Source organism: Lepisma saccharinum, chromosome 19 (assembly GCF_977018435.1).
Source record: "Lepisma saccharinum chromosome 19, izLepSacc3.1, whole genome shotgun sequence".
Classification (NCBI taxonomy): domain Eukaryota; kingdom Metazoa; phylum Arthropoda; class Insecta; order Zygentoma; family Lepismatidae; genus Lepisma; species Lepisma saccharinum.
This window is the reverse complement of record NC_139247.1, coordinates 60,095,828-60,119,975: the sequence shown is the minus strand read 5'-3', so window position 1 is coordinate 60,119,975 and position 24,148 is coordinate 60,095,828. Positions and strand designations below refer to the sequence as shown.

Genomic DNA, 24,148 nt, shown 5'->3' with positions numbered 1-24,148 from the left:
AGAGAGTAAGATATACCTAGTCTTACCATAAATACTGTCCCAAAGTTGTAAGTAAATGGACACAAAATGGTGAGAATATTGTAATATCAGAATAACATGAGGTGTATGGATGCATTATGAACCAAAATCACAAATAATTATTCGAAATGGCCACCTTTAGCACTGACACACTTCTGAAGTCTTCGTGGCCACGCATCAATTGAATTACGCAACACATCAACTGGAAAATGAGCAACTGCCTTCAGAAGAGACCGACCGCTTTAAACTTTCAATATTGGGATGTCTCTTCTTCCAAGCTATCTCCTGAAGCTTGGACCACAATTTGTAGTCCAAAGGGTATAGGTCCGGACTTGCAGAAGGCCAATCTGAAGTGGAAATGAAGTCTGGAAAATTTGCTATGAGGGCACGCTCCATTTCTGTGAAAAAGGGGTAAAAACATCAGCCAAAGTGTACCAGCAGACAGTGCTTGAGAAACTAAGCAAGAATCTTACCGACACCATCTTCCATGGAGAGAACTTGAGCTTCCAGCAGGACTCAGCCCCAGCACACAAAGCACGCACCACCCAGCAGTGGTTGGAGGCAAATGTTCCTGACTTCATTTCCACGTCAGATTGGCCCTCTGCCAGTCCAGATTTAAACCCTTTGGACTACAAATTGTGATCCAAGCTTCAGGAGATGGCTTGCAAGAAGATACATCCCAATATTGACAGTTTAAAGCGGTCTCTTCAGAAGGCAGCTGCGGAGTTTCCACTTGATGTGTTGCGTAATTCCATTGATGAGTGGCCACGAAGATTTCAGAAGTGTGTCAGTGCTAAAGGTGGCCATTTCGAATAATTATTTGTGATTTTGGTTCATAATGCATCCATGCATCTCATGTTATTCTGATATTACAATATCTCTCACCATTTTGTGTCTATTTACTTACAACTTTGGGACAGTATTTATGGTAAGACTAGGTATATGTATTTTCTCTTTATCTCTTCACCTTACTATCTCAATATTTCTTATTATCTTTGTCTTACCATTTTTATCAATATTTCTTTTGTCTCTCTCTTTGTTGTTTATTTTTCTTCATTTATCTTCCTCTCTCTCTCTCTCTCTCTATTTCCTCTCCCTCCTCTTTACCTTTCAATTTCTATATTTTTCATTGTATTTGAATGACCCTTTGTTCTACAATTCTTTTCTGTCTCTCTCTCTTTCTTTTAGTTCATTTTTCTTTCTTTCTATCTCTCTCTGTATTTTCTCTCCCCTTAATCTTTCTCTGACCATTTCTATATATACTTCTTTCTTCTCTCTCTTTCTTTTTCCACTTCCTTTATTGTCTTTCTTTCTCTCTACATATTTTATATCACCCTCTGTACCTTACTATCTCAATAGTTACGAGTATTTCGGTCTTTCTCTGGCACTTTCTATCTATATGCCTTTCTGTCTCTCTCTCTCTCTATGTATGTATACGGATGTGTTGAAAATGCAGTCGGAGACAGCAGTTGCTTCAGTCACAGATTCGTCATCGTTCACATGGAGACGGATTGTATTGCCTGAGTGCGCACTGACCGTAATCCTCTGTACTCGCGTTTGGTGGAATTACCTTGCACTGTTGCCTGTTGGGGAGAGCGTCCACACGGCGAGACGGTAAAGCGATTTGAGCCTGCGATGCGAAACCGATTCGCTAATTTGGCTGGGAAATATTTTCTAACAAAGGACATTGTTTTACCAATTGGTATTTCGTTTGTTGCCTTTCGGTAAAATGAATGAATATAATTTCATCAAGCATACTGATAATATTGATTTCTTAGCAAACTACAGTGTCAATCAATAACAGAAAATTGGGGCTGTAATTTTTGAATCACAAAATTTATGAAATCCCGAAATCTACACTTACTTGAGAATATTTGTATGGTCTCTAAATATTGACGGACACTTCCAGTGTTTCCAATCTAGATTGTATTCAGCTAAATTGTACTTATGTCACATTGGTAGTAAGGTCAGTCTCCGTCCACCCTGTCAGTGTGTTTCAAGATCACGGAAACAAGCTGTATCTAGGGGTAACGTGTACTATGTAATGTAATCTAGAGGTAAGGCGACTTCTCGGACACCCTGTAGATACGAAATATGTTATTTAATCTGTGTGACGACTGTACAGATGTCACTCTAGACAACATCCAATCGAATTCGAGCCACGAAAACCTGAAAGAGATAGTTCTGTGTCGTTGTTGTGGTCATTTTGCTTTTCACAGGCAATCCAGTGCTCTACAAACGAAACAACAGTCTTATCGAGTTAGCAACGATCTAAGAAGTTCTTAAAGTAAACTTCTCGGTTCCACGTCCTTGACACACTCTATCGAATCCCAGGAGGAAGAGTAACATAAAAGCAGGAAGAACTTGAGTCCTGGTGCTGAACGTAATTTGACAGAAGATGAGGAAAATCCTTTACCAAGCAGAGCAAGAGTCGTTAGGAGGAAAAAAAAACTCTACTCACCGACAACGTTGAGTAGCACGTAGAAGACCCTCGGAGGGTGGGATGATATCTGACACTCGTAGTAACCTTCGTCCCTCTTATTGGCGTATTTGATCTGCAGTTTCCAGTCGTTGGGATGCTGATAGTTGAGGGAGTACCGAGAGTCGCTGCTGTAGGTGTGGAGACCAAACGTCAGAAGGTGAAGCTCCTCCCCTTTCCTCCTCAACCACGACACCTGCGAATAATAATAATAACAATAAGTTATTATATTGCTAAAACAGAGAGTGCTTTACGTTAAGTACATTAATTCATTTTCATACGAGGCTTATTTATCTCAGAAACATAAAATGTGTCCATAAAATTGCAATAGATTTAAATCACATAATCCGTTCCTACTCGGAACAAAAATACCATATACCCCACATATACATATGTTTACATTTTTAAGGTTTTAATTAATTATCAATCATTTTTATGGTACAAAGGTCTTAAATTAAGATTATTGGTGATTATAGAGTTTGTAAAAATAAATATAAACTTCCCTACAAGATAGTTTTATTCTATGAACATTTTATGAATAAAACTACGTTTTCCTTCAATATATTTTGTATTTGATTATAGAGTTTGGATAAATGAACACACATGTTTACCTTCAAAATATTTTGTACTGTAGCATGGTATAGTATGCAGGATGTATTCGGAATTCTGCATTAACCAGGCAAATTTCTATTACTACGATGAGCATCGTTCTCATTTCCCACAACAGTTAGATCGGAGCAACAACGGAAAACTATCGAAGACAATACATATTTACGTAGCACTGCTGTTGATTACTTTGCGTTGCATATCTACTTCTTGCGTTAATCGCGACGATGTAGATGACCGATTAATAGATAAAATAGTGATGTACAGTCACGGACACTTCTGGGTTGTAATGACCTCATTTACTTTCAATGCAATCGTTACAACGCAGAAGTGTCTGTGATTGTACAATGGTACACCGAGGTTCGGTCAGGATTCGATCCTGGAGCATCAGCTCGGTAGCCACTCCACAACGGAGGTCGTCGCCATAGAAACTATGTACCGTCGTTTTTCTGTCACTTCTGACTAACTGCGACGATGCGGATTAGTGATGTTATGATGACATTGATGAAAGTACACTCATAAAGAAGACCCATGCCCAGATTGGGATTCGAACCCGGGACTCCTGGCTTCATAGCGCGCTTATATCCACTATATGAAATTACAAAATTGCGTCTGTGTATTAGAACTGGCACCACCACATAAGTTAGTTTCTACTGGAATAAACATATCTTACAATTTTCGATTAAATTATTATTTAGCTGGATAAACGTATAATAACTCATCACCTCGTTTTAACATATCTCGGGTAGGGGGAGTATATTTACAGTTATACATTAGAATTATTAATTTTGAGTTATTCTAGGGGGAAGATTTTCAAGATGAGTAATTTCTCCATCAATTCCAATTGTTATAATTTCTTTATACGTATTCAAATGAAGGGACTGTGCTTATTATTTTTTGGGAGAAAAAATATTACAAATTTTTATTAGGTTGTTTTTCATATTTTTGGTCACATTAATATTTCGTAGTCAATATGGTATCTTCCTTGCAGCAGCTTCTGGTGACTCTGAATTAGGTGAAGGGTTAGTTGGTAGATAATAGGGTAATAGAGAATATTAGGTCAATAGTTACACATATTTATTAGAAAATGGGGGTTTCTAATAAGTATGTGTAGCTATTGATCTATTTTCTTCCTACTAGCCCTTCACCTAATTCACAGCCACCAGCTTGCTTATCTTAGAGATTGTTAAAACAATTTGCTTTTATATGCAGTAAACACTATATTAAGGTTGTAGATAAAGGGCGCAGAGGATTGGAGGTATGGGGGCAAGGAACACAAAGAAATGTGATTCTATATTTGAATCCTAAGAGTTGAAATGCCCAACTCGATTATGTGGGCGTAATATTATTTCAGGGAAACTTATTACGAAAATACATTTTTTTGTTATATCAAGAATAGATGAAAATCCCTAAGACTCAAAACTCAAAAGCACACCGTTCATGTTTATACGGAAACCTTGAAGATGAAAGCAAGAATGCTCCAGCGAAGCATGTAACAGGGGTAATCTGATAATTAAACATTACTACTGCTTCACCCTCTGCCTCATGGAGTTTGCAGAAGGAAAATTAATGCCAACATCCATTTTGAAAATGAGAAAGTACACAGAGACAGCAGTCGCCGTAGTGAAACCTTTCAAATTATAATTAGAACAAAAGAAGTGCCTTACGGATTTTTTACGTAATTAATTTAAGCGATAAACTTAATAATAGTAATTATGCAAAATGTCTGATGATAACATGAATATATTTTGCTTCTGAAAATGAAGATATGAGATTGAAGGCTTTCAGAAATGTATATATATAGTATATATATATATATGCGTGTCCATGTATTACTGCCAGCACTTGACTATAGGAAGCCAGATAACACCAGCGATGGGCTTTTGTTTTAGTTTTGTTATTTCACGTCGCCTTTCTGCCATTTTTGGCTAAACGCGACAATGACTAAAACAAAGTTTGTTTCAAGTTCACATTTATATTCATATCGGCTAATCGGGACTGAACCTACAGTTTAAAGTGGATTTCGAACTATCATGTGCCTACTCTAGAGATCGAACCCGATGTCTCTTGATTACAAGGCGATAAGGTAACAACGATATTTTTGGGGAAGCCTTGTAAGATAGTTATAATACAAATAATAATAATGGTAATGGTAATCATAATAATAGTAATAATCTTCAATAAATTAATTTATTTATTGATTTGGTTCGTTTACTTCGCTTTTCTGACATTTTTGGCTAATCCCGAATATGACTATGACTATGAATGATGATAAGATGAGATGGACAAGTCTATACGCCAGAGCCTCGCTAGTCTTCAAAATACAGTCGATGGTGTATTATGTGGAAGGGAGGTAAACTTTTGTGTGTGTGTGTAGAGACTTACACCCTAATCATTTTTTTCCAACCCTGTCCATGTGTATTTTCATGGCATGGTGTAAATAGCTTTACCCTTTGTTACGTTATTAGCACAACGAACTACTCTTCCCAGGCTAATAATGCACATTCTTAATCATCTCATCGTGAAATGTTAACAAAGAAATCTCTGTAAGATTCCCAAAGTCCCGAGGGAAGAAACCCTTTCAAGAACACAAGTCACGTTGAGCAACTGAACAAAACATATTTGCATCCCGTTGCAAACTTTCGGAGAAATTACTTTATCTCGAAAGTCCCCGGAATGTCGAAGTGCAAGAGGAAAGCAAAGTTTCTGACCCTTTCTGCCTTGGAAGAACACACCTTCAAGCATTGTTCGGAGCTTCAATCAACGTTGGAGGCAGCACGCAATGGAATTACGCGAGCCCATCCTTGACTTCTGATGCGCGGGAATAAATATTCTCCAGAAGCAACGTGAGAAACTAACTTTCTTTAACATCCAGTGAGTTCATTTCCACAATTGCGTTACGCTGCTCATCACTCGAAGTGTTTCATTACTGGGCGCTAGCTGTGGGGGGAGCGGAGACAATGAGTTGTTGTGAGTTTAATTCGGACGAAGTGAAAGACTTTCACGAACTGTTAGAACATACATGGAAACATGGCCAGCCACATGGAGCAGAGAGACTAATCAAATTGAACCCCGAAGTGTATTCTAGGCCGGTGGTTATCAGCGGCCCGGTACAAGACCTTTGGCGTCAAGTATTTCGAACCGCAAGAAGTTCTTCTGAAGTTTACAACTTGCAGTCCGAGCTGGAAACCTTCTGGAAAGATGGCCTTACGTTCGGGTTTCCCCTGCGATAACCGAAAACGCTTTCGTCATAGTGGAGGATGGCGATCAAATGATCTAACCGGGGGTGGGTTGCTTACAGCCTCCGAATTTGGACACCACCACTGTCAATTAGTTTGCACTGTAATTTTCATTAAAAATACATTAAAGTGGAAATATTTTGATTAATTGGAATATTCAGGTGTCTGAAATATAAATAAGCACTTACAAATTAATTTAATGACATTGACCAGAGGAAACTAAGCGATTCCATTAGATCCAGTCGTTCTCAACTAATTTAAACCAAATTTTATATTTGTCAAGAAGCCTAGACATAATCGAACTGATACTCTCTATGATTATGCCACAATTTATTTATAAATATTACATTTCAAAGGTACATATTAACACACAAAGTTAAAAAAAGTCAGGTGTTTGCTAGTAAAATGGTAGGTATCGGGTAATCAAGTTTCAAAAATGTGTTTACCGCGCAGCGGGCTCACGAAGGTTAAGAACCACTGTTGATTTTGAACGAACCTTAAACGAGTGATGCTATATGTTGGATTCATTGCGTACGGTTATCTACTGGCTTTTCTGACACTTTGGCGACGATGGGGATACCTGCTGATACGATTATATGGGCGATGAGACAGCCACAAACCCATGTGAACGACACAACACAATTCTCATAGCTACATACCGGGCTTCCCCGATGGCGCAGTGGTAGTGTCGTCGCCTTGTAATCAAGGGGTACCGGGTTCGATACCCGATGGAGGTACATGGCACAGTGGTTCGGATCCCACTTTAAACTGTACCAGTCCAGATTAGCCTTACTGTGCATAAAGTGGACTTAAAACACCAAATCAATAAAACAACAATAAATCATAGCTACATGCCAAGGTTCAAAACCAGGCCTGGTCATGAGTGCTCATTGCAAATGTCCCTTCATCAATTTCATCGTGTCATCACTCATCTTCTCGATTAGCCAAAAGTGGTAGAAAATAGAATAAAATAAACCGACTCGATGAATAAAATTGAACTTTGAAATGCGCTCTAGGTTCACGAGTTGCTTTGATTTCCAAAGATCTACACAAGGGTGAAGCTTCAGTATATTGTTGAAGTTATAACTAATCGCAACAATATGGATGAGTGATGATATAATGAGATTAATGAATGGATATAATCACAAACACAAGGACGACACAACACAAGCATAATCCTGGTGAAAGAGCCATGCGCCAGAACCTCTTTAGTCTGCAAAAGGCAGTCCAAGGTGCCTACAAGGATCACTCCATAAAATTGTTATTACTATCTGAAGATTTATTTTTGTTAAAAATATCTTTGTTGACGGAATTGTTTGTGCCGACTAAAGTATACACCATAAAACAAAACCTACCCGCCAACCCCTTGTATTATTAACGTCACATTTCTGCCTTATTGAGAAATGGCGACAATGGAAGAGTGATGCAATTGATGAACACCCAGGCCGGGATTGGAACCCTGGAATTTCTGTGAAAAGAACTTGAGACATTCGGCCGCTAAGCCCATACACATCAAACCTCTTGCTATTCTATTATGCAGTGATATACGTTCAATATCAGTAGCTTTATGCACTGTTAGAAGCTACCGATGGGTTTACAATACTCTGCTGTTATAATTAAACAGCCCATCTGTTAATTTACAAGAACGGAACATATCCGCGGTTTATAATAATGCCAATATTTTCTCATACATAAAGGTAGATAATGATTACAAATTTCAGTTACATGCGCCAAAAATATATTTTTAAATATAGATTAATTGTAATTACATTAATTGGATTAATTATGTAATTGCTATTGATATTTTTTAAACGGGCATGGTCAATTTTACGATAGATAGATGGCAACGCGAACATCATATTTCCAATCGCAGCGTAGGAAGTTACAGATTCATAATATAGGAATATTAATAAGGACAGAATTAGCCAAGAGGAAACAAAAAAAGAGTTATATCCGAATGGTCCATTAGTAAATTCCCGCAGGTGAAGTACATTTACTCTCATTGCCTGTTTTTAAACTTTTCGACGTATTCAGAAATGACCATCACCACATTCCTGCGGTGAATGTGTTTTGAAAGTCAATAAGCACGAATCACATAAAGCTTTAAAAAGCAAACTGAAGTTCCATTTTATGCTACGCAGTAAGTATGAAAGCTTTCAAACGTTCGGTTTGGTTTGAGTTGCTGTATTTAAGTGTTCATAAGCGTGCGCGGCAGACAATCTCTCAGCAGTACTTGGACCGCTTTGCTCATGAAGGAAATGATTTTCTTCATCAAATTGTGACAGGGATGAGTCCTTGGTACACCATTATGATCTAGAGAGTAAGGGACAATCAATGGAGTGGAAGCACCCAACGTCTCCGGCCAAGAAAAAATTCAAGACACAGGCATCGGTTGGGAAAGTGCTGCTAACGATCTTTTGGGATGTCAATGGCCCTATATTGGTGCACTTCCAGAATAAGGGTCAAACTGTGAATAGTGCTCGATACAGTGACATGTTGGTAAGCAAGTTGAAGCCTGACATACGTCGGGGACTTATCTCAAAATGAGTATTGCTGCTCCACGACAACGTCCACGTCTATACGACTGTGCATACTATGTATACAATACGTGATCTAAATTGTGAGGTGTTGACACATCCATCATATAGTCCCGACTTGGCGCCATCTGATTTTAACTTGTTTGGACCTTTGAAAAAACATTTGCGGGGTCAGACGTTTGCAGATGACAACGAGGTGATCGAGGCGATGCAAAGATGGTTACACGTCATGCCAAAAAGTTTTTTGTGGAGGGCATCCGCAAGCTTGTGGGCAGGTGGACCAAGTGTGTTGAAAAGCAGGGTGACTATGTCGAAAATTAAGGCCGAAACCATTTCTGTATGTATATTTGTAAAAAGGTTATGACACAATTCCTGTTATTGTACCTTGTACATTTCATGCAGTTATGCATTTCGTTCCCGAAATAAAAGGGTGTCTCTATATATGAGTACACACACACACCTTATCAAAGAAGGGGTGTGAGGGTCTACCTTTCAGGATACTCTTTCATTTCTGAAAACGAATGGAGAATGATATATCTGAGTGTGGGCGTATTCAAATTCATATAAAATGCCTCGAAACAATACCAAGACGTGAAAAGAATAGGTCAATGATAGAAGATTTAAAGTTATTCACCAAAATACGAATTTATTTGATACTGCAATACCAATATAAATAATTATGTCAAATATGTGAACACCGAAGCAGAACAATTCAGGCAGTAAAGCCAAAGAAGTGACTGTCTATTTGTTGATGACAGTAAGAGCACGGAAGCAAAACAGAGTCTTCCAAATATTCAATAAATGTCAATCGTTCGACACTCCACTGACCGGATTGAAGCAAGTAAACATACCACTTGCTAAGCAGAAGAATACGTACTCAGTTATTGGGGGCCTGTTCCTGATAAAAGCATAAAACTCCCGCCGATCTGGAATGTTTGGGTCACCAGAAATGATGTCCGAAAGGAAGAATTAAGAAACGTTTTTCTCGGAGGAAGAAGGGAGAGACGCACAATCTCAATTATGTAAACAGGTGTCATTTCTGGATTCAAACAGGATACAACTGACATCACACCGAAAATGTTGGTTTCAGTTCCGATCTGGAAAGAGTACCATTCTGAGTAAAGTGCACTTATTTTCATATATCAATGCAACTTAAAGTCATATGTATTCCTATATTTGGCATGCGAAACAATATTGCTCCAGGACATACATGGAAACGTATTTTCCATCTCTTATTGTTGAAGCTAGTACAGAGTCCCTATCTGGGCATCGATGTTCCTTTGTTCCTGTCTCTTTATCAATTTCATGTAATCATCATTCATCCTCAGATGAGTGTAAATGGGCAGAAAATCGACGTGTAGCAAAACCGGACTTGAGGATAAGTATCCTACGTCTTATACAACCCAACTTGCATTAATGTATTTGTGGTTATCTAACGTGAAGGATATTTTCAAGAGACTAAAACTACGTTATTCCTTACTGCACAAGACACGCTGCAGATATCCAAGTACAGTGCGTTCGTTTTGCCTCTGGGCTGAGATACTGCGTGAACAACTTTGAACAACTCTTACAACACAGGTTAGTACTCGTTATGCAATATAAATATATTTGTCTACATGCTCAAGATATGTGCGTAAATAAGCAAGACGTTACGGGACGAAAATTCTGGCATCTGTGCCATGTCAGGCAATATCTCGGCCCAGAGCGCAAACGAATGCACCGAACAACGGTATTCGAGTCGTGCAGTAACGGTGGACATTCACCCAAGACTATTATGCAATGACTTTTTATGTATAAAAACAAATAACCTGTTTTTTCTCAGAATTTCATTCATGAATGACCCTTGGAAGTTCATTCCTTTGACATTTGTACCGCTTCACTCATGGATACGACGACCTCCGTGGCGGAGTGGTTAGCACAGCTCTCTACGAAGCCAGGGGTTCCGGGTTCGATTCACGGTTTGGCTATAGGTGTTCTTAGCAAGTGTCCCTTCATCAATTTCATAATATCATCACCCATCCTCATCTTCGCGACGAACCAAAAGTGGCAGAAAATCGAAGTAAAATAAACCAAATCAATCAATCAATCAAAATCACGGAAAATCAATTTATTTATTTATTTATTTATTTATTTATACATACTCCCCATAACAGAGCTATTGCTCCACTTACAACGGGGGCTTACAAGTAAATAAACTATGGTACATAATATCCATATACATAAACATAATATTAACATATACATAAACACAAATATTAACATATACAAACACATAAACCAATTGCATATACACAAATAATTAAATGATATTAATGCCTATTTTCAGTTTGTGTTATATTATATTGTATTATAAAATTATATTTAGCATTGATAAAATAACTAAAAATATAAAATTACAATTTTTTAGACAAAATACTAATTATGAATAAATTGTTTAATAACAGATAAATATCTCTCGTAGGACATAGCAAAATCAATATTAACATTATTTTGTATTAGTACATTACGAGCTTTACATATTTGAACCATTACTGAATTCTGATGTACAATATTTTTAGAATTAACCAAAGAAAATGGCAAATAAGAACGCAACGTTCTAGGTTTAATTGTGAATCCTATCAACTGAAGACAATCTTGAGCATCAATTAAGTTATTTATAAATTTATAAAGTAAAATATGTTTGGCTAGTTCTCTTCTTGATTGTAATGAAGAGAACACAAATTCAGATAAAATAGTATTATAGGATATTCTTTCTAAATATGAAGATCTTTTAAATTTTTTGTAATATAAATATCTTACGAACTTATTCTGAACATTTTCAATTAAATCACGGTAGCATTGAAAATAAGGATCCCAGATGACACTAACATACTCTAACTTACTTCTTAATATCGAATTGTATATTGAAGCAATAGCTTGAATATTATTAATTTCTCTGGTAGTTCTAAATATAAAGCCTAAAATTCTAAATGCATCCGATACTAATGTTTGTACGTGCTCTCTGTAAGTAAGCCTTGAGTCGAGTAAAAGTCCCAAATCCTTTATAAGTTTAACTCTATTTAAAACTATTCCATTCATAGTATAGTTATGAGTATAAGATAAGTTATGTCTGCTAAACGTAATAGTTCTGCATTTACTTATATTAAAATCTAACCTATTGGTGACACTCCACTGAAAGCAATTGTTTATATCTTTCTGTAATTGCGCTAAATCACTTATATTTGTAATGGATTTAAATATTTTTAGGTCATCAGCATATAGCAGATAATTAGAATTTTTTATAACAGAGGATAAATCATTAATAAATATTATAAAAAGTAAGGGACCCAAGTTTGAGCCTTGCGGAACACCAGATGTAACATTATATAAAGGGGATGATTCAAAATTGTAGGTGACATAGAATTTCCTATTTTTTAAATACGATGCTATTAATTTTAATAATGGAAACGAAAAACCGAAATTTGCTAACTTATATATTAATATATCATGATCTAACTTATCAAAAGCTTTAGCAAAATCTGTATAAATAGTATCAACAGAGTAACCATTGTTAAATGAGTCTGCCAAAAATTGGGTAAATGAGATAAGATTAGTTAAGGTTGATCTTTTGGATATAAAACCATGCTGATGGTGAGTTATATACGGTTTAACATGATAACAAATTCTATTATATAAAATGTGTTCAAAAATTTTTGCTGGTGTTGAAATTAAAGATATAGGCCTATAATTGATGATTTCCTTGGCGTTACCAGATTTTGGTATAGGAGTTACTTTACTTATTTTCCACCTATCGGGGAAAATTTGGGTGGTTATAATCAGATTAAATATGGTGCATAGAGGAAACAATAAGCAATCAGTACATCCTTTAAATATGTAAACGGGTATACTATCTGGACCACTAGCTTTCTTCGATTTCAATTTTCTAATAGAAGTTTTACATTCAGATTCAGTAATACTATCTAATACTAATGGTTGATTTACTATCATAGGTACTTCACTGGGAATTGAGTAAGTTGGAATAGAATCATTAAAAACGCTCTTAAAGAATTGCGCAAAACCATTAGCTATATCTTTGTTATTGTCAAGTGATACTCCATTATAGGTTAAACTACACTGATTATTAGTTGATTTCTTTTTACCTTTAATATAACTCCAAAAAGACCTAGGATTATTTTTTATGGATTCTTCAGAATTCTTTATGTAAATCTTGTAAGCTTTGGTTATCATAGATTTTGATTTTCTGCGTAATTCAACAAATTTCTTCTGGTTATATTCTGACAATTTACGTCTATGTCTATAATACTCTTTATATTTAAGTAATCTTATAATATCCAGTGTAAACCAAGGCGGGTACGATTTTCTCTTATTACGCTTCCTTATGGGTACATTATTACCAATAATTTTATCTAAAATTTCATAAAAGTAGTCCAATGCTACGTTGGGATTCTTAAATAATGTTAAAGGATGCCAATCAGTTTGATTAAGATTTCTATATATATTGAAAAAATCGGCATTACGGTAATCATATGTATAAATAGAACTTGACTTAACATTATGAATAGTTTTGTCATAAAAGCGGTGGACTTGAAGTAATAAGGGAGGATGATGAGCATCAGAGCTTAGAAGAGGGAAGGAGTTATGATTAACCACGACATTGTTAGACAAGTTGGTCAGTACCAAATCCAACGTTTTTCCGTTGTTATTTTTTACATTATTTATACTTTGTAATTCCAGTAAACTTAAAAATCTAAATAATGTTAAGGAAAGAGGACAACCATTTTCTAAGTCGTAATTAGAATCTACAATTTCTGGAATATTAAAATCTCCTACAATAATCAAACCACAAGAATGTATATTACATAGCTCTTCCATTCTGGTAAAAAACATATTGTAAATTTGTAATTTAGTATTAGGTGGAAAATAAACTGTAACCACTATAATGGAAGAAACATTAGTTATTATCTTAACACAAACAATCTGAATATTTTCTATAGTTATTTCAATGTTCTTGGTCCTCAGAGTACTCTTTACTGCAATTAATGCGCCACCACCTCTTCTATGTAACCGATCTTGCCTAAATACAGCATAGCGAGTATCAATAAATTCACAGTTGTTAATAACATTGGAAAGCCAAGTTTCTGTAAAAACAATTACATCATAGTTTTCATTTAGAATACTTAGATATACATCATTAAGCTTAGTATTAATACCTCTTACATTTTGATAGTATAAATTCAATTCATTAAGTGATTCATTATAATCCATGACTCAACTCACCATGATTACATAATATTTTGTATATCTGTTTCAGTTTTTATTACAAAAACTTGCCTGTCATTTGGGGTCTTTCTTAAACGAATAGACCCAGAATTATCAATCCAAAGATAGGCATAGTTTTTTTCTCTTTGTAATTTCCTAGCTTGGCCGAAAATAGTTTTTCTATATGGAGTAAGGCTATGATTAATATATATTGGCTGATTATTCGTAAACCCCAGATGATTTGTATTTAAATTTCTTTTTACCTTGCGTTTTTCAATCATTTTATCCTTATCCACTCTTCTTACAAACTTTACAATTATACCCGGAGAATTATGATTGCTAGAATTCTTAAGCCTATGACATACGTCTATCATTTCCTCTTTAATTTCCAAATCAAGAGCCCTACCAACATCCATAACAGTTTGATAAACATTTTCGTTAGATTTTCCTGGAATACCAATAATTTCCAATGCATTCCTTCTGCTATATTGTTCCAATTCATCAAGTTGAACTTTAGTGTTTTTTAATTCTTGTTTCAACTCGGTATTCTCCTTTTTCAGTTCTTCGATGTGGGCGAGGCAGGCATTGATTTTGTCCGACTGGGATTTTATTAGACTAGAATTATCATCCATTTTTACATGTAACATTTCTAATGATTTACCAAGTTCAATTTCCGTCTCCTTAGTTGTTTTTTTAACATTAATAAGTTCTTCCTTTAACTCTTTCACGGAATCGAAAATGTTTTGCAAAGAGGGAACACCTTCTACTAAAGGTTCTTCAGAATGCATAGATCGTCTTTTTTTAGAGTTGCATGATTTACACCTCCATGGTCGATTTTCAGATTTATAAAACTCCAGATCGGTTTCATTAATGTTCACACATTTAATATGCCATAGCTTGGAACAGTCAGTACATGCTATTTTGGCGTTAACATCATTCCGAGGAACTGGTTTATTACACTCACCACAATTGCTCATTCTTTACGTATTATTAGAACAAACACACAGCACAGTAAATGTCTATATGGACAGTAACTGAGCACCCACTAAAGCACAAGGAGGTGATAGTCTGTGAACTCCGATGCAAATGAATTGGCAACACTGATAACAAGTGAATGTTTGTTTATCAAAACAGTTCAACGAAAAAATCAAGTTTTACGTTCCTAGCTCATTGAATATGCACTTATATTGACTTTTAAGTAAATGTCAATAAACTTAGTATACTTACATAACAAGTCTCAGCAATATATAGTCTTCAGTTGCCTGTTGTAGTATTAAAAATAGAATTTCATCGGAGCACACACCTTATTCACCTATCACATACTCGCCATGTTGCCATGTTGTCAATCAATCAATCAAAATCACTGTTTTTCCAGTATATGTGATATGGTCTCCAGTCTATCAGTAACGAAACCTTGTGAGAAATTGCTCGCCTAATCGTACAAAAAAACGTTAGAGTTCAAAACAGCGCACACAAGAACCTGTCAGGAAATAAATACAAGGTAACAATATATCCTGTATAGTATCTTCATATTATGAGAATCTGACATGATTTTCACACACGCATGATTTTCACACACGCATCCATACGCACAACAAATTATAAACCTTACATAATAAAGTTTACTTTTACAATAAAAATTCCTAAAACTTTCTGCGAACGGATTCCTTTGTATCATCATTCATAGCAAACTTTCAAAGTATATATCTCTATTGTCCCTCCCGTGCGCTCTGAGAACAAATTAGTTCTTCTAAAAAAGGTCTCTTCATTTTTGTGTGAATATTTCAATGTATTCAAAACAGCGCAATAAACTCCCCTTTGAACAACAACATTTAAATTGTGCATCAAAGTCTCCTTTGTGACACGGACATTAATTTAATTTCGAGCAGGAATAGGCTTTTCTTCGTGATTCATTCCAAATTAACAGAACTTTCCTTTCGTCTTTGAAGTTATTCTTTTGTAAAACAATATCTATTTGATGTGCGTTCTCTGGGGCAGAAAATACAGCCGTGCACTACTAGCTAATAACAAATATTTTCTGCACAATGGTAACGTGAACGACGATGTAACAGAAAGTGTAAATGTTGTTATGGAAGAAAAAAGTTGGTCCAAAAGAGGGAATAAATAAAGTGGTGTAAAACGTGCTCGCGAAGGTCGTTAGGAATGCGGAGGCACAAGGTTTGACCCCTGGGTAAGATATCATCATCCACATCAATTCCATCATTCACGTCAATCATCTAAACCAAGAAGGCCTGCCGATGATACCGGTAACGTTGATGCCCTGTAATCAAGGGGTCCCAGGTTCGATAGCCGGTGTATGCACATGGCACAGTAGATCGGGTCCAACTTTAAACTGTAGGTCTAGTTCCGATTACCCTTTCTGTGCGTAAGGTGGACTTTAGAAACAATTCAATCAATCAACTAAACCAAGAGGAAGATGACACTCTTCGGAACTTCAAAGTTGTGAACAATGAACATCTGCACACTTGTTGTCCTCCTGTTGACTAAACAATACTTCCGCAGTCGTCGGTGCCCCCTTCTCAGCAATTGTTTTATGACCGAAGATGGACTGGTTGCTAGAAGCAAGATTTTGCCGTCTCGGTGGCCATGTGCGCTAAGTGGTCGCGTTCAATCTCGCCACCAATGTTCCCGGTTTCGAGTATCGTCTTGGGTCCTTTGTTAATGTCCCAACAACATCAATTTCATCTCATTGTCACTCACTCGCATCGTTGCAATTAGCTAAAAGTAGCAGAAAAACGGCTAAGTACAAACCCCAAGTCTTTCGCCCATTCAACCACTCACGATGCTTCGTGGAAGTGTAGGTCTCGTAAATATCTGAAATCATGCCAGGTTGAGAAGCAACTGCCGTATTCATTAACACTGTCCACCTGCATTTTGTGATGCTAAAATTATATGTCTATCATATCAAGTGGCCGCGGTGGCTCAGTCGGTAACGCGTCTGACTACCATGCTCAAGGTCCCGGGTTCGATCTCCGGCCGGTTCAAATCCGGGAACTTTTCTAACGGTGGAAGCGGCCCCGGCGCCCACCCAGCGTCGAATAACATGGGTACCTGGGGGAAACCCTGGGGGGTAAAGGCGGTCAGGGGCGTGATGCTGATCACATCACCCCCACTCACGACCGGATCAAGAAAGTGTGGGGCGTTACCCCCACACCCCCTATACGTCTTCATGGCGTGGTGCTTTGCACAGGGGAATACTTTACCTTTACCTTTTTTTTTATCATATTGGATATAAACACACACATATAAATACATTTTATTCACTCTTCGGGGCATGGTGGTCATAGTAAGGTGCTTCAGGAGAGAGGTCCACGTTATAATCCTGGATAAAGATAGATACGAGGCGTATTTTTAAAGTAAGTACCGTTTTGAAATTCCGCCGCTGCAGCGCTGCGGTCGGTGTCTAATGCATGCGCACTGTATACCTACATCTGTTGGCAAGCCACAGATGCCATTGCGGCAAAAATCGATCGTGTATACATTTGCTTTTGCGTATTTAAAATGCCTCCGCCGATTGAAGTAGTGGTATTTACGGTACTATAAACCCACGAAAGTATGAACCCCCCTCCAGCAGATTTGCTTACACTTAAAACTTGCTCAACATGCCCATATGAGCTTTTTGCTCTAGTGTGGAACCCCTGTTTAATCTAAGATTTTTGTAAAAATGCCCTCGGGAATATTTCGGAAAGTATGACCCCCCTCAGATTGATTTGCCTATACTTACAAAAGGCACTTCTGTGAGATTGTTGTCCATAAACCTGTCAAAAATATGCCCCTCTTGATATTTTTTTTGGCCACACTTAAAACTAGGCCACCCATACACACCCACATACACCCACACCCACCCACACATATTTACTTCCGGTCCACTTCCGGTCCACTTCCGGTTTACTTCCGGTCCACTTCCGGTTTACTTCCGGTCCACTTCCGGTCCACTTCCGGTCCACTTCCGGTCTACTTCCGGTCCACTTCCGGTTTGCCTACTTCCGGTTTAAGTTCAATTGGACACCAGGCTCATCTTGCATATCTAGTACTAAGACAATGCAATATGCAGAGACCCTCTAGAATTGCTCCGTGACTCTCTCATTTCTTACGTCATAAACATATGATTTTTCACCTATAAGAATAACACTACATATAGTGTCTTCAGGTAAAGCCTCGTGGAATTCACAGATAATTTTAATGTTTGTCCTGTCATTAACCACAACTTGTTTTCTTTTTGAAGTGTTGATTACAAACATGGGTCTCCGTGTCTTGAATTCATCTGGTGTGTAATACATATCAGTACTGCCAGTAGTGACACGCTTGAAAGCCGAAAAAGCTTCATATAATTTGAGAAAATCATCCTTGGAAATGTCTAAATTATAATTTTCTCTAGGGAATACCTCATTTCTGCCATTTTTAAGATATATATTTTTGATGTTGCAGTTATCAAATTTACTTGAATTTTTTTCCTGATTATTGTGTCTTCCAGTCTGAAACAGTACCACCACAAAATCAGGCATGTCATATTGTATGCTGGAGAATGAATTTGTAGCATCAAACTCATAATAAGTACCAGATGCGGGCTTCTGTACACATTGATATGTATAAAATTGCAGAGGAATCTGTGGATTTTTTATTATATCAGCTTTGTATTTAAGAGCATAACTGGCCTCATATTCAACAACCGGGATTCTTAGCTCCATAGTCTGAATAATGCACTTGCCCTCATCAGGTAAGGTATTGGGCAGAGCTTCTCCTGTAGGGTTTATTGCACTGTACCTCATCAAAGCATTATTATCATTGGCAGCTCTTCTAAATGTAATTCTTAACCCACCCTTCCACATGATACCTTTGTAATCCGAGAAGAATCCTGGCAACAGGCGCATAGGGAACAGTACTGTGTGGTTTTTAGATAATATTTTCTCACCAGCCTCAAATCCACCTATTCTGTAGTATGATGCCTCGGTTTTGGATAATTTTAATGTGGCCAAAGCTGTGGAAGTAATGCCGGGATAATCTATTCTGTTTATAACAACACCATGCTTTCTGATCTCAATTTCAGAGAACAGATGGGGCACAAAATTGTCCACCAATCTTATGTTTGAATTTGCCGGATAATCTGTTCCATCGAGCTTTACAACATCAAATTTGATGTATAGATCTGCTCTGTGGGGGTGTATAAAGCCATCCCCTACATCAAGATCAACCTCGATTTCTGTGTTGGGTTGATTTAAATTTGCAAATGTCCTCCTGTTTGGGGGGAATGATTGTAGCTCATAACTCTCAATATTTTCCATTGTATGTATTTTTATTTAAATGTTAATCTCTATGATTGCAGTTGTTGTGGCTCCAGCAAAATCAACTAATTCTTCTTTTTCATTAGTGACCATCAATTCAATGTAATCTATTCTATTATGGCACACAGGAAAATATAATGTTGGGGATGGATTGTAGATGATGGGCTCCATAAATTCGGAATTAGGTTTGAATGTTGCAATGATGCCAGTTTGTTTGTGAGTGCCTATGCCATTTGATTTGGTGATCATACCCTCAGCCACATTACAGTGAATATTCAGAGTCTCTATGGCTAAGAATTTAGGTATATTCATAGCAGTGTGTTTGATGGCTGGTTCAAGTTTTGTGTTGTTCTCAAATCCTAGCAGTTCTCCTATAGTACCCAGATCCACTGTCTCCGTAGCAGATACAATCTCTACTCTGTGAGTGACAGAATTTTGACTTAACACTACACCTCTGGGTAACTGAGCATTTAGAGTGGACAGATTATATTGCCCTGGAGTGATGACAATTTTTTGATCCCCTACTGCAATTGTGTTGTTGTGGTGCGTAATATTAGGTATCAAGTACATGCCGTAAAATGCCCTGAGAGCTATTGTTTTGGGATACACTATGTCATCATGTAATTTGAGTTTCAATATTGAATTTTGGCTGGTGAGATGGAATACCCCCATGATGTTTCAGATACCACAAGGCCTTTTGAAAATTTTCAATTGATGGTTTGTTTATTTGAGACAGATATCTAAGAACAGATAAACACAAATGTCCGCAATTAACATCTTTGAAATTTTGAACACGGGCATTATTGTAATAAAGATTAGCTGATTTTAGATATTTTATTAAATTTTCAGGTGGAACACCTCCAAATGAATCAAACACAAATGCCTCATTTTTTAAATATTTAAGATAACAGATCCAGTGAGTGCCCTGATTTTTGTACTTATCCAAATTAACAATGCCACACTCTTTGTTGAGTGGTTGTTCCGGCAAAGAATCAGACATGTACACACCTCTAAAATTTTTGATGCCCAGTGGCTTGATTAAAGCTTCAATATCTTGGTTTGTAAGCGGCTCTTGTTTTTTTTAAACTTACTCATGGCTCTCTTAACACCTTTGCCTTTTTTCTCCATGGCGAGGTTATGGCGCCTCTGCTCATCTAATTCTGCCCTATTCTTCTTGGCATCTATTACTGTTTTTGCTATGGCGGCTGATCCCCCAGCCAAGCTCCCAACAGCCCCGAGAGCAGCTAAGATGGCCGGGATGGTAAATATGAAACCCCCCACATGTGATTTTTTTCTTGATTGCTGTAATTTTTTTAATTGGGGGGTGCTAAGCAACAATTTCATACCATGGCCCTTTGCAAGACAAGAGCTTTTTTTCTTGCGCTGCTTTTTGGTCAAGAGACTGTCAATAGTTTTAAGAGATTTGAGACCTGCATAAGGTATTTGATACATAACACCCTTGGCCTTCATTGTAGGTTTATTATATACATATTCACAGCCCCCACCCCAATTTTTGTTTGGTGCTCATAGCTATGGTGGTCCCCAATGCTGATATTCTTTCACTTAAAGAAGCATCTTTGCTTACAAATCTACCAAATGCAGCCTCTTCTAATTTCTTGTCTGCAACATGTCTCTTGTCAAGATCAGAATGTGTGTTGTATGCTATGTCATGGTCTCTGCAAGCAGCATCTAGGGGATTAACACCAGGATCCCCTCTGTTTAATCTATGGTCCAATTTTGTACCGGGACCACAATACTGATAGCCTGGAATGTGTAGTTCAAATGGCAGCTTGTTTATAATGTCATTAACCAAACCCCGACCCTCAGAAATATTCCAAAATTTAGGTGGTAGAGTATTAATAATTTTTATGAGATATCCAATCCCCTTAGGGTCATTCACTATAAAATTAGACAATTTGGTGCTTATCATGTCCATAATTCCAACCTTTTCATTGTAAAAATTGTGGTTGCCAGCATTTTCCTCCCCAGCTATCACCAATAACCTATCTACAAGTTTCCTTACATCATCAACCCAGACAAATTCTTTAGGCAGGGTGTTGTATTGTTTGATTCCACTGCCAGTCTTGATCTGTGACCATATGGGCTTGATTAAATTGTTGTATTTTGCCCCACTGCTAGACTTGACTCTTTTTTGCGTGGGATCATTGTTCTGGTATAGAGCATCTGATTTTATTAATATTTCTTTGTAATGTTCATAATCCTGATCTGTATAGCTGCCAGGCCTTTTCCTAGTCATCAGTTCCCACAACCCAGGTGTGCCGGGGTACTTAACAAAAGCACCTTTTTCTCCGAGACGAGATTCTGAATAAACAATTATATCATCTCCCATAAAAGTTACTCTGAAATTGCCAATTCTATGTATGATGCTGCCATCAAGCTCTGTGTCCGCATATAAGCCAAACACCTCATCTTTGTTGTCTTTAGGTGTGGTTAAATATTTTTGAGCAAGAAGACCCAATTCAATAGGATCCTGAGTAGCTTCAATTCTTCTAGGAGCAACAGGACTAGGTGTATGAATGCTGGAAAGTGGGGTGAATGGATAATCTAATATGTTCCTAGCAGCTACAGGTACAAGCTCTGTGATCAAATTTTGATTCTGCTCTGTAACAGTTTTGATATTCTTACCTAAATTATTAATAGCATCAATGACAGGCTGTTCTGTTTGCTTGTGTTTTTCATAAATTCCACGGTTCTCTGATTTCCATCCCTTAAATCTTTTTACAAGATAATCTCTTAACTTAAGATCATCAATGATTGGCCTTTTCATGGTTGTTTATATACGTCTCTACGTCTAGAAAATCGTTGATTTTATTTCTGTATTTGCCACTATTGGGTGTTCTTGTCATATCAATTGTGACAAACCCATAACTGTCCTGGTTCCAGCACTTGCTGCAAAACTTGGAAAAATCATTGTAGCTCAAGTCCCCACCTACATATTCATCATGTATGTGTTTGAGGTTGGTATGATCTTGATGAAACACACATATAAAATTGCTGTTGTCTCGGATCAGCTGCTTCGGAATTTTAGAAAAAGTCTGTGCCAGGTAGAAGCAATCAATGTTTTTGTGTCGGCCCTGTGTGAAGAAATTTCTAACCTTGTTTTGATTATCCAGTATAATGTCATCAAACACAACAACAGAATTATCGAGACATTCATGAAGTGGCTTAACATCTGGTTCAAAAGTAGCTATATCCAGTCCATCATATAGCTTCATCAGCTGCTGATATTTTAATTGTTCCAAGCTCTTAGAGAAGACATACAAGTGCCTGTTTTTCCAGTCTAACCAGTTGGGTGCCAATAAAAAATTATCAACTATTAGTGTAGTTTTACCACAAGCCGATGGCCCAACAATAAGACACCTAATATTATCAGGCAGCAATTTTCCATTTCTCTTATTCTGCTGTTCAGGTTCTGGCAGCCTTTTTATAACATCCCAGGTACTCATATTATCACTTTGTCTGCATCGATCCAGCTGTTTTCCGGATGACCCAGCCATTTGACAAGTAACTTGTTACCTTTTCTGCGGATGATTTTTTCTATGAGATATGTGTCAGGCTGTTTAGTTTTGCTGAGCTCTTGTTCATAGAATCGGCCTTTGAGAATTTCTCCTCGGTGATCCTTTATTATATATGTGTTAAGGGTCCCAGGTTTAACTTGAACCACTGTAAATAATTCAGTGCTCCAGTTTCTTGTAAAGCCTCTTTTGAATAAGTGCTTATATTTGCTGATTCTTACTTGATCGCCCACCCTGTATTTGGCCTTTCTTGTTGTTGGCTGGTATCTAGGATAATAAACAGTCCTGATCAATTTTTGCTCATCAGATGAAGTTACTTCAGAGGGTTTCATGTTGATTGTGGAATGGACCGAGTTGTTATATTTATGTAGAAGTTCTGGAAGAATATTAATCCATTTATAATTACCTTGGAGTGTAAATTGTTTATACATAAGATTTTTTAAGGTTCTGTTGAATCTCTCTACAATTGAGGCCTTGAGATCACTGTAACTCGAGTAATGTTGTATTGCCTGGCTTTTAATAAATTGTTGAAACACAGAATTATAAAATTCTTTGCCATTATCTGTTTGCAAATAGCGCGGTGATCTTCCTGAATGATTGATGATTGTCCTGAAGGCTTCTGTAACACATTTTCCAGTCTTGGATTTGAGTGGCACAGCCCAGGCAAATTTTGAAAATGTGTCTATTACAGTGAGTAGATACTTGTAGCCCTTGTTGATTTTGTCTAAGTTTTTCAACTGTCCACTTGCCATTTCAATCAAGTCGCTCTGCCATAAATCATCTATGCCCTTTGTGACTACTGGGAGTCTCTTAAAATTATGTCTGGCTTGTCTGTGTAATTCATCAACAACTAGACATAATATGAAAACAAGAATATTGCAACTATGGGGTGTTCAGCAGCTGATACTACAGGATTTTCTAAATATAATTTGTCCCCTATTTGTATTTTAAATTCCAGAGTGCCATCATCTTCAGCATAAGATGTTTCTAATGTATTGGGATCTGTAAAATCCTCTAACTCTACACTGGTGATTTTTGGTTTGTTGTCAGCATTTGTTATTGATAAGGTGGGGTAGTGGTGTGCCTGTGGTTGAAGCCAATATTTGATCTTGATTGGTCTCAATGTGTCCCCAACAAAAAACTGGTAATAAAATTGTGCAGGGGACAGCAT

At 37.2% G+C, this 24,148-nt stretch overlaps 1 protein-coding gene across 2 annotated transcripts in view; it reads right to left on the bottom strand.

The window, feature by feature from the left end:
- Nucleotides 1-24,148, bottom strand: part of LOC146003169 (zwei Ig domain protein zig-8-like) — a 614,539-nt gene that overhangs the window by 147,975 nt on the left and 442,416 nt on the right. For both annotated transcript variants that reach the window (XM_083141354.1, XM_083141355.1), the window contains exon 4: nucleotides 2,480-2,693. In XM_083141354.1, the coding sequence (XP_082997480.1) occupies nucleotides 2,480-2,693 (214 nt within the window). The remainder of the gene's footprint in view (nucleotides 1-2,479; nucleotides 2,694-24,148) is intronic.